The following is a 12294-nucleotide window of genomic DNA, read 5'->3' on the forward strand; positions in this document are numbered from 1 at the left end:
TGATTTAAAAAAAAAAAATCTACCCAGGTTTTGTAGTCATTGTCATGGGAGCACTGGCCTGCCATGACTTCCTTGGGCATTACCATAGAGTTGTAAGCTCTAAATAACTGATGATTTAATAAAACAGGGGAAAGTAAATATGAAGTGGATCAAATGGCTAAATTTTAAAATATAAAAATTTACTCACAATTAAATGAATTCAACAATTAAATGAAATTTTCACCACTTATACTATCACATCTCCGTATCATAATAACCATTTTCATTAATGGTACAGAGAACAAAAATACAATATTGGTGGGACAGTAAATTGGTACAGTTTCTTTGGAAACAATATTGTTAATGTTTCAAAAGTTTAGGTGCATATACCTTTGATACAGTAATTACACTGCAAGGAATTTATTGTAAAAAATGTACTTGCACACATGTACAATGAACAGATATACAATAACATTTACTGTAGCACCTTTTGTAAAATAATTTTTTAAAAAACTAGAACAAAAATTAAATTCCCTTCAATAGGAGACTGGTTAAATAAATAATATATCGATATAATGAATATGATTTTAAAAAAGATATATGTGTATGTATATTTATTTTCTAGAATAAAATACAAAAATTTGTAAACAGTGGCTACTTCTGAGAGTAGGACTAGAGAAGACTTTTACTTCTCATTTTGTACAATCATCGACATGGTTTTAATATTACTTCACTATATTTATGTATACCATTTATATGAAAAAACTATTATTAACAAGCAATACTATTAAAAAATTCATGCTAATAGAATTTGTTAGACCTGAACGGTCTCCGAGGGATCCCAGCTCGCCCAAGAACCGCCAAGAGTCGAGAGTCGCTGCAACACGCAAGAGGTTTATTAGGAGCCGGTGCACCGGGGTTCCTTGGTCCTCACGCAGGAGGCCGAAGAGGAACCCCCCCAAGCGGAATCACATACATCTTATAGCTTTTATTTTTCATTATGCAAAGTGTGGATATATCAAGGGTTTTTTTCTCATTGATTTGTTTGTTCCTGGACCGGAGTGGGGACTTGGCTCTACTTCCTTGATTGGTTGGCTGTCGGATGCCTACTTTACATTTACCGGAGTGGGGTCTTGGCTCTAGTTCCTTGATTGGTTAGCTGTCGGATGCCTACTTTACATTTTCGTGTTTTTGTGGTGGGGGGTTGAGTCACATGAGTTATGGTTGGCTAGGGCGACCTTTAAACTCTGGCTTAATCATTCTTATCACCCGCCATACTGGTTTGCTCGAGGTTTCATCCCCCGCCATACCTGTTTGCTCGGAACGGTTTCTGCCCAGTGGGGGGACATTCCAGTATCTTATTGCCAGCCGAAAAAGCTTAAAGCTCAAAAGTATCGATAGGGAAGTAGGGGTGTAAGTATAGTTAAGGCCCTACAAATTCAAGTATAATTATAAAAGTAGTATTTGCTTGAATTATATTGGCATTCAAATATGACACTGCTTAAATAAATGCCACCTCCTGGTCTTGTGCAATGTTATAATCCAGCTTCATTGATCTTCTAAATATCTCTTCAAAAATATACTTTAAAAGCAGTTCTAAACATTCTGAGAGTACGGCCTAAGTATCAAAAAGCAATGAGGGAAGAAGAGGTCTAGAAAGATGAAGAAGAGAGCATTCTCAATAAAAGAGAAATTCTGGAGGCAGAAAACAAATATAATGTAATTCAATGAAGTCAACAGGTAGGCAAGAGTTTCTCTTCGTTGTCACAACATATATAATCATTATCTAGATCCCTTAGTTCAATCTAAGATTCTCTCCCAATTAAATAAAATAAACTACTTTATATACTCTTTGTATAAACAAAGAGATATCTGTATTAACTTACTGAAAGTAACATGGTAAGACACAGCAAATTTAAGCTAATTCACTAAAAACATGAGACATACAATGTGTGTGTGTGTGTGTGTGTGTATCTATATTCATAAAGGTCATGTGTGTATTTATATATTTACATGTTACCATATGTTCTCCACATCAGTGGTTCGTCCTTTTTGGAAGTCATAGACCCCTCGTAGAATCTGATGAAAAACTGTATCCCCCAGAAAAATGCAAATATGCATATGTACAACATTTTACATTCATTTCTCAGGGAGTTCATAGATTCTCAGATGTCCATATATAGACCTAAGGGCAAGAATAAATCAGAAATATAACTCTGCAAACTGATTACCTTTGCATTCAGGTGGGGGGCCACTCCACTCTCCTTGGTCATCTTTTACAGTACAATAGATAGAGCTCTCTCCATGCAGGGTGAAGCCTTTCATACATTTATATGTTACAGATTGTCTATATGCATAACTGCTTTGTTCATTTTCAATCATTCCATGGTCAACTTCTGGTGGTTCTGGACATAAAATTTCTTTAAAAAAATCCCAACATATTTTAAATTAATTAAACTGGCAAAGTATTTTTATAAACAAATAAGACTAAAATTTGTTAAAGATTTTATTTACAGAAAAAACTTATTCTTCTAAATTAAGCATTTCATCTCAGAAGTGAGATGAAAGCAGGGCAGAGATTTCCATTTAGGGAGTAAATGGACTTGAGTTTAAACCTAAGATGTACCCTTCTTAGAGCAGAGAAGAGGGCTCTGCTTTTCATTCCAAGGAGAAAATATGCCAAATGAAAGGAGTCGGGAATGTTAAGTGGCAAAAGCTTGGGAAACAGGAATTTTGGATAGAGCAAAAGATTTTAAATGTCAGGATTAGACTTTGACTTTCAGGGTAAAATTTTTTAAGCATGTGTTAACTCTTGGTCTTTTACTTAAAGTAAATCTTACTGAGCAGCTGAATTTATAAAACAAATACAAGCAGAGTATTGCTTGTTATATTATAAAAAGAAGCCTCTCCCTGGCAGTTGCCCTGATAAAAAAATTCAATGGTTCCACATTCTCTGGAGCCATGAAGTTGTTTTTCTTTCTTTCTTTCTCTTTTTTTTTTTTTTTTTTAAGCAGGAAAGCAATGTGATCACATGTGAACATCAAATTATATTACACAAATACTCTTAAGTACCCAGAGAATACTAGCAATTTACAAATTACTTTTAGACCATTGATCAAAGCAAGGAACAAGAACAAGTTAATCTGATTTACACTGGGCTGGGTGGGCGCTGACAACACATATTACCATCAGTTCAGTTCCAACATTTTCTGAACACCTAATACATACCGGGCATTGTTCTATAAATAGAAGTGCAAAACCGAATAAGACACAGTTCCTCTGTCTTAAAATACAGTGGAAAAAGACATTCAAAGAGATCATTTCAATACAAAATGGTGAGGATTATCACAAAAGCATGCACAGTGGTGTGGAAAGAGAGAAGAGGGACAGTTAACCAGCCTGGGGGGTCAGGGAAAGCTTCTAGGAGAACTACAAGAGCAGACCCTAAAGAAAAAAAATAACCTAAGCAAAAAAGGGGCTGAAGGACATTCCAGGCAGAGGCAGTGTCACAAGGAATGATGGGGGGGGGCATGAAGAAGTCTGAGGTATCTGGACAACTACAGAAGTTTGCAAAGGATGAGGGCAAGACATAAGCATGGAGAAGCAGGTAGACCATGTCTAGCCTTGAACACTATATGAAGGAATTCAGGCTTTGTACACGATAAGGAGACACTAATAAGCTTTAAGAAGGAAAGAGACAAGTCACATTCGTGTTTTAGATGGATCACTGGGTAGAGGGTAGATAAAACATTAATGGAGTGTAAGAATGGAGGCTGGAGGCCACTGCAATCGGTATCACTTTTGAACTTGAGCAAATGGGACTCCTGCCTTAGCTCCCACAGCTTTAAAGCCCATGCTCTGGCCCTCCTTTGGCTGTGCCTCTCTCTACTAGATGGGGAATCTTCAGGGCTCAGGGGGTATGTTCAATGAGAGCTCCTCCCCCACCCCATTCTAAATCATGCTCCAGGAACTGGCACCCAGAACTCCCTGTACCAACACCCCTTTTAAGTCGTCTCCTGGTCCATATTCTTGAGGATGGTCTATACTGTGGATATGTTCACCTTTAGGCCAAAGTTCAATGGAGTGGGGATAAGAGTTACAGGGGACGTGACTTGGGTGTGTATGCCGACTAATCCATTTACACGCATCAGAGATCTCTCACAGTGCAAGAAGGGGGCGCTGACTCAAGAAAGGCTGTGTCTTAGGCCAGCGACTTCCATTTATACCCTTGTCCTGGACCCTGAAAATGTTAGGGGTGGCCCTTATTGCAATAGTCCAGACAAGGGATAATAAACTTTATTAAAAGTGTTATAGGTGGAAGATAAAACACAGGTTTGAGAAATAGATTAAGGAGTAAAGAAAAGTGATTTAGTGATTAGAAGTGAGAAGATAAAGAGAGGGGCCCGGGACGACAGATATTATATAGCAGGGATTGTTTCCAGGCTAGCATGTACTAGCAGTCTACTAAAATTATTTTTGAAAAAGAAAATACTGGCAGAGAGAGAGGAAAACAGATCTTTCTGATACTGAGGCTTTGTTCAGAGGTGAACAACTATCACTTTTGATTGATGTATAACCAAGGATAATTTTTGAATATGTCCATTGTTCATTCATTCTTTATATCCACACCTCCATATCCACATCCACACATGGACATCAATACTGTCTCATGTGTTGATAGAGGCCAGGGCTGCATACTTGAGGTAAAACAGCTCATTGCTTAAGAATTTATACTTTCCACTTGATGTTTTTGGTATTGTTAAAACAGAAAATTTATGTGGAAAATCTACCCTAGGAGAAGTAGGGCTTTAATAGGGATAATTGAAGACACTGGGGTTGCTGAGGAAAAAGGGCTCTTTCCTGCAGGGTTCAGATGTCAGTGGTTGCTGAGTTGCAGAGACAGATAAAAGAATCAAAGAGGAAAATATGAACATCAGGATGTTCACCACAGAGTTGAAGATACCAGACAGAGAGTAGGACCTGGCCTAGCCGTGGGCAAGCACGAAAAGAGAGTGGGTTTGCAGTGCAAAAGCTCTTCTATGCTGGAATACATGCTTGGTGTCCACATTTCTGACACTCATGACAGCAATTGCTTGTAAAGACATTGGCCTCAACTGGGAGACCACTTGTCCAGGCTTTGTGACAAGCTGTTGCCTGTGTTAGAAAAAGATATGGTCCAGCTCATGCTTGCTTTCCATATTTGGTTCAGTATCATTTACAGCATCCCTTACTGGATGGTGGAAATAGAAGAGGTGATGGTGGGTAGTAATGATGGATATTTGAAAATAATAATGAAAAAAAGGGAGAAATAGTAGCTATGGGAGGGTGGGGTGACAGATGGGTGTGGCTGGAGTAAACTCCTGGTTGGCAAGGCTTCATTTTATTTGTCTTCATATCAGTTGACCCCACACATTTCCTACCATAGAGTGTCAGTCAATAAATACTTGATAAATTACACTGCATCTACTCTAGTTTCCTGCTCCTAATAACCCCCCAAACTTGCACTTAGCGATACTTTTAATGACAATGAGAGAAATAAAGCCTACTTTTTAGAATATTACATATATTTAATCCTCTCAATTTTCAGGAGACATGTCTCTAATGCACATACATTTAACTTGATATATATATCCATTTAGGAAATTATCTCTGTGTCCTATTCCCTCCTTGAGAAGATTTTCAAGTGCAGAAACCATACTTCTTCTTTATTATATAAGGTTATTTCTCTAATGATAAAAAAATATACCACACTTTAAAACACTTCTACATAACTATCTCAGTTAATAATCCTTAAAGGAACACATAGGTAACACTAGGTGTTAGAAGACTTATGGGTTTGAAATCAAGAGATCTGGGTTAAATGCTTTCTTTTGCCACTTATTTTGGCATACAGGATCAAGTCATACAGACCCTCTGATCAATAGTATTTTAATCCATAAAATTAAAAATTATGGGGGAAAAAACTCATATCTATTTTACTTGACTCTTAGAAGGAATGGTAAGATGACCAAGCACAATATAAACCTTAGTTTGTTTTTAATCCTTTATCCGCACAGTTAATAAATTAAGAAGCATTACTAATAGAGATCTTTAAATTACATAAAACACACACACATTGGAAGGTGAGGGTACTACAAATATATACTGTGGGTTATTCTTAAAGAGTAGAAAGCAATTTATTATTAATTATTCAGTCCCACACCTGAGTGCTTAGAATTTTTCAGTCTTACCTTGGCATTCTGGAAACCGACCACTCCACTCAACAGTATTTCCCGCAAGAGAACAGTAACTAGAAGTTGCACCAACTAATTTGTACCTAAAACAATGAGGGAAGAAAAAAAGTTAAGTTCCATTCACACATATTTGACTTCCCTTAAATTCTCCAGAATATGATCTTAAAATATTTATGACACCAGTAGAAAGAGACAAAACAATAGTTGATAAAAGTCCATGAGGCAGTTTAAAGGAAAAGAAAAAATTATAGCCAAAAGGGTGACATTGGAGGCGGCTGTGACGCTAGGATGAACGCCCCTCCCACCTTCGAGTCGTTCCCGCTCTTTTTGAGGGTGAAAAGAAGATCACCATTAACAAGGACACCAAGGTACCCAATGCCTGTTTGTTTACCATCAACGAGGAAGACCACTCTAGGAAACATCATTAAATCGCAGCTGCCGATGGACCCTCAGGTGCTGTTTGCTGGCTACAAAGCACACCCCTCCCCCCGACCTTGGAACACAAGATCATCATCCACATGCAGAGGGACTACAGCCCCCAGGAGGCTTTCACCAGTGCCATCACAGACCTCATTAGTGAGCTCTCCCTGCTGGAAGAGCGATTCCGGGTGGCCATCAAAGACAAGCAAGAAGGAACTGAGTACTGGGCCGCACCCGGCCCTTTTCCAGGCACCAGGTGGACAAGAGAACTTCTTCCAGCCGTGGGCCTCCTTGTAGAAATTCCAGTGAGCCCCTCACCCCCGACACCGATGTGTCCTGTACATAATTTTATCTTCCTAATAAAATGTGGGAGGAAAAGACCCAACTGTGTGACTTCAAAGCAAATGGACCATCAGTTCAGTGGAGCTTGCGGACCTGTTCCAAAGCCACTCAGGGGCCTCATTTCAGGACTGGCCAAGAGACCCAGATTTCTGTCTGAGAAAGTGGCAGGAACAAACTCATTCTGGACAAAACCTGGGAACCTGGGGCTGCCAGGCAGCGTCTCAAGCAGAAGGAAACTGAAAACCCATGTGCTTCCAGGAGTCTCTGCTCTAGAAGCCTCAGCTGCTGGGCCTGCCGCCCAGCAGCTCTCCCCAGGCTTCTCTTACATAGTAGAGTTTAATAAAAATATTCACTGACTAAAAAGAAAAAAAAGAAAAGAAAAAGTATAAGACAGGCAAAATATTTTTGATTTGGGTAGGGCACATGTTAGAAAATAGTAAAGTGCTTTAAAACATTTTTCAAAGATACAGATGCTTAAATATTTTATATTTCTGAGTTCTAAAAGATCACTACAGACGCCATAGAATAATAGAATGTACTTCTATTTAAAGGGTTCAAAGTACCCCCAGATTTAATATTAATGATATTAGTGATCCAAACGTCTATGTTTAGTACAGGAGACAAGTGATAATGATAGTTTTATAAAGAACAGGGATACACACACAGATTAAAATATCATAATTCAATTTGCAGATATTAAACGAGAGAATGAGTATAAAGGTTTTAGCAGCACCTGAGACACTTACAATACTCAATGAGTAAGTTCCTTTTCCCTGCATAGAGAACTTACAAAAGATCTTAGGTCAGAATGATATTTTCACACTAGGAATAATTGTTTTTAACCCATGATATTTTATAACCGATTGTTCGCATATAGAAAAAGCAAATGCAAATTCATTATTTAGGTAAAGAATGGTTTCATATTTAACACCGAAAGGATTTAATTTCTCCAAGGATCATCAACTTATCACAAGTTTTTTCCTATACATATCACACTTAAAATTTTATAATGAATCACATATGTACTGAAATCTAACCATTGAGAGAATTTTGGTAGTATTATGAGAAATCTTCCTTTCTTGCCCCATTTTACTAAATTTAACTGTGATGAGTTCATGATAAAGGACCTTTGAACAGAGGGGTGGTTTTATTGCTACTAGCTTGTAAACACTGGCCACAAATCTAAAAGCTTCCATCTTAAATCCTAATTTGTTAAATGTAGTGTTTCATACACCCAAACTTACCCTGTATTACATGAAAAATGGATGGACGATCCAAATAACAGGTCACGTGTTATACTGACATGACCATTTTTTATTTCTCTAGGGTTACCACATGATTTTTCTAGAAGAGAATACAAATTGATTTTTTAAATTAAATTATCAGGCACATCTATGCAAATTCATCATCTGAACCATTGATATTACTTATCCTTAAACTATTTAAATCATACCTTCATTTTATCAGTTTCAAGAAAGCATATTTAGTACTATACGCTATTTCATTTTCAGTAACCTTAAACTAATTAAATGTGAAGTCAGTGAGTAAAGTAATATTTCTAGCTCACAGGTATTTAGTTTCCCTAATTTAAAATAAAATGGTTCCCATGGTTCATTTAAGAATCATTCTAAATAATAACATGTACACATAGACTTCCACAATGAGTGAAGGAAGAAACACTATTTTCCCCAAACACCATATGATTAAGAATACTCTTTAAAAATTATACTCACTTTTACAAAATTCATCAGGTTTGGACCACGTAAAATTCTGAAGGCAAGTTAGTTTTCCTGAGAGAGAATGGTCCCTTATGAAGCCCAAACGGCAATCATACTCTACAGTGGAACCTTCTGGAAAATAATTCTGTTTGGTATAAGACTTTTTGAGAGATGCAAAAAGTAGCCTGGTTGGAACATCACAGCTACCTAAAAGTATCAACAAAAGCAACAACAACAAAAATAATATCACTTTATTTTATAACCTATGTTTAATTATCTGGTCCTATGTCACTCCTTTTTCTATACTTCTCTGTACATATTTGGTATTTATATTAATGTCACTATGGCATTGACAGTGTATCAAGCATATTCACATATAAATTTTCATTTCCTAGTTACTAGAGGCCTGTGAAGTAGATTTGGTACATAGAAGTCACTATGCCCACAATTTAGAAAATATAACTCATTTAAGTTGCCTGGCCTAGTTCTGGAACTGACTCAGTTAATGCCAGTTCCCTTACCCTGCCCCATGTAGCACAGGGGTAGATGAGAACTGGCATTTCCAGATCCCTGGGCTAGTGTCCTGGACAACGATAATAGTTAACAATAATAGCTAATATTTATTGAGTGCTTCTAAATGTTTTACACATATAAACTCATTTAATCCTCAGAACAACCTATGGGGACAAGGATCAGATGAGCCAATGGTGTACCCGGAAGTATTTACAAACTGTAAACATCCAGGCAAATGTGAATTTATAGTGGCATGGTATAGTGGAAGGGGCACTGGATTTATAGTCAAAAGACTCAAGTTCCCATCCTTGCTCTCCTGCATAAGGGAGCTCCTGATCTCAAGGAAGTTGTTTAACTGGGGGCTGCTTTCTCAACTGTAAAATGTGGATAAGTCCCTAACTAACCTCAGGCAGTTGTCGGAAGGATTAGATGAAGTACTATATGCAGAAGAGTTATAAACTCTAAACCATGATACATGTGCAAAGACTTATGTACTTCAACCTCCTGCCTTGTATCATGGATAGATAAAAAGTTAAAGCTGATCTCACACCTGATTTCAAAAAATACTTGTGGCAGTTTCTATCTTTACTGTAGCTTCCATTGCTCCAAGTTGTTCAAAGGCAGGAATCAAGTCTTACCTTTATCTTTACTTGTATATGTCAAAGCTAATCTAGGGCTATGCCTATAATGATAGATTTTGAGATAAAAATTGAGAATTTTTTAAAATATCACTACAGAGTTGTATTGGGTAAGTCGTACTTTACAAAATGAAATTTAATAAGAAAACAGAGGATCTCTGTTATGTGTCTCAAGGTAACTGCCAAACGTAGTTATATATAATTTACTCCCTAAACAGTACCTATTGTTTATTTTTGCTATTAACCAGTTCAAGAGTTACAGTGTTTAAGGGGGAAAAAAAAAAAACCGTTAACGAAGGGCAGGACCTATTCCGGAAAGCAATGCTGTCAATTAGCTAGATTGTGAAGTGCCAACAGGTATACCCTGGCGATTAATAATGCTAGAAAACTATCTATTACCAGTCACTCCAAAGAGGGATAAAATTAAACTTAAGAAACATTCCATTCCCGTAACTTTTCTAAAATGAAATGAAAAACTTACGATTACAAAATTCTGCAACCTCTGACCATTGATTATTCAGACAGACCACTGTGTCTGCCTTGCCAGGAACTTTTACAAAGCCTTCGTTGCATTTGTATGTTACTGTGCTTTGTTTGGGAAAACTTGTAAGAGCTCCCAAAGCTGGCTGGGCATTAGGTACATCTGGGGGAAGGCTGCAGTCACCTAGGGAGGAAAAAACAGAACTGAAGGAAATACCACTTTTCAATTCATTGCGGCATTCCTTTCCCAAGACGAATAAGGGAAGCAGCAATGGCTTTCCATGCCCACATAACATTTCCATCCAATGCTCAGCTGACATACCGAGAACTTGCTAGGCTTCCTGTCTGTCAATTAATTCAAAACTGAAATAGTCGAAAATAAATTCCTGTCCTTCGTTATCTAATATATACATATATATATACACACATATACACATATATAACATATATATAGTGCTTTAGACTTTCACATATATACTGCTGCTAGGCACACTATAAAGACAGACGCCCCCTTGGAACGTTACACCTGGAGAAGATGACGCGCAAACTTGCAGCGCCACGTCTGTACACGACTGGACCCTGTTGACAGGTGAGAGTGGTCAACTATGTGGCCTTCCACCCTTAAGGAGATGCTGAGGATTCACTCTATTCGAGCCCCACCTTTTGGCTGCCGGGTGTTTGCTCCCTCTATCCTCCACGCCTCACTCCTAAAACCCTGCCAGCTGGGGTCCGGCACCGCAAGCTTCCTAACTGCCGGCTGGCAGCGGAGAGCCTCTTCCCGTCCCCAGAGATCGGGCCAGTAGGAGCGCTGATCCTTAAAGGTAGAGGATTACGGGAACAATTAGGGATGCCGACCTTCCTCAGCGACCCTGGTCCGCCGACTTTTCGGTGATTGTAGAGACGGGCCCTACCCCTCCCACAATGCCTAAAGGTTTAGCCTGGGGCGGGGGTGTCCCCGTCCCCCACTCACCCGACGCAGCGGGAGGACGCAGGAGTAGCAGCAGCGGCAGGGCCAGCCCGCCCAGTAGGCGCAGCACCACGCGGGCGCTCCGCCGCGCGGGACTCATGGCGAGCGGGGACGGGGATCCGGCGTCGGGGCTCCGCGGTCTCTGAGGTTAAGACCAAGCAGGCTCGAGCCTGGAGCTGGGAGTAGGAGGAGCGCCCGGTAGTTCTGCAATTCGAGTTAAATTAGCGCCTTGGGCGGAGCCAGGGCTCTGAATCTCCAAAAGGGATGGGTGGAGAAGGGCTTTGCTCACACCAGGTGCTGGGCCGGGTAAGGGCGGGGGCTCCATCGTCACCGGCCTCTGGGGACCCAAGCAGAGGAAAGTGGGCAAGGAGAGGAGCTCTCCGGAGCTGGACGCTGGTGGGGCGGGGGTGGGGGTGGGGGCTGCAATGAGCCGCCAAGTGGAAATGTAAATATCTGCTTTCTTAAGTAAACAAACAAATGGGGGGAACAGAAGAGAGAGCAGAATGGTTAAGTGGCGCAGGCTTTGCTCCCCGGGAATCTGAATTAGTTTAGGTGGAAATTAAGCGCACTTGTGTGCTGCAAAGCTGAGCTGTCTGTGCGGTGGATTTTGAGTTTGTTCCCGGAGCTGAGAAATAGGACCCACCCAGGGACGTGGTGTCTTCAACTAGAAGGTCTGTCAAATGCCAACAAGAGGATGGGAGAATAAAAACCACAGTGTGTTGTCTCCTAGGAAACTCTGTAATAAGAAAACAGCAAGTGGAAAACCACCCCAGAAAACAGGTCAAGAAACACAGCAGGGAGTGAACATTGTTTTTACCATGTTTGCATGAGAATCGCTTTTGTCTCCAGGGTTCTCCTTATATACCAAGGACACCTGTTGAATTCTACTTAGGGACTATTGTAGTGTGACTGCAGGTAGAAAGTCACCATCCTGTGGAGTATGCGTGTGTCGGGCCGGGAGAAAGATGACAAAACGAAAACCGGGCGCCAGAAAGCTAAACGGT

The 12294-nt window shown here is 39.7% G+C and overlaps 1 protein-coding gene across 10 annotated transcripts in view; it reads right to left on the reverse strand.

The window, feature by feature from the left end:
* The window catches only part of CD55 (CD55 molecule (Cromer blood group)), a 94338-nt gene extending 82760 nt beyond the window's left edge, over nucleotides 1–11578 (reverse strand). For 9 of the 10 annotated variants that reach the window (XR_010840445.1, XM_067032810.1, XM_067032787.1 and 6 more), the window contains exons 1-6: nucleotides 11294–11560; nucleotides 10325–10507; nucleotides 8708–8899; nucleotides 8219–8318; nucleotides 6210–6295; nucleotides 2211–2399 (exon numbers count right to left, since the gene is read on the reverse strand). Coding sequence is in view for 9 of the 10 variants with exons in the window: in XM_067032810.1 (XP_066888911.1) it covers nucleotides 2211–2399; nucleotides 6210–6295; nucleotides 8219–8318; nucleotides 8708–8899; nucleotides 10325–10507; nucleotides 11294–11390 (847 nt within the window). In the remaining variant the exon portion in view is untranslated. Of the gene's footprint in view, nucleotides 1–2210; nucleotides 2400–6209; nucleotides 6296–8218; nucleotides 8319–8707; nucleotides 8900–10324; nucleotides 10508–11293 lie in introns of all 10 variants that reach the window. The other variant, XM_067032824.1, reaches the window with a different exon arrangement.
* Between the last annotated feature and the right edge of the window lie 716 nt (nucleotides 11579–12294).

Source organism: Kogia breviceps, chromosome 1 (assembly GCF_026419965.1).
Source record: "Kogia breviceps isolate mKogBre1 chromosome 1, mKogBre1 haplotype 1, whole genome shotgun sequence".
In the NCBI taxonomy this organism is placed as follows: domain Eukaryota; kingdom Metazoa; phylum Chordata; class Mammalia; order Artiodactyla; family Physeteridae; genus Kogia; species Kogia breviceps.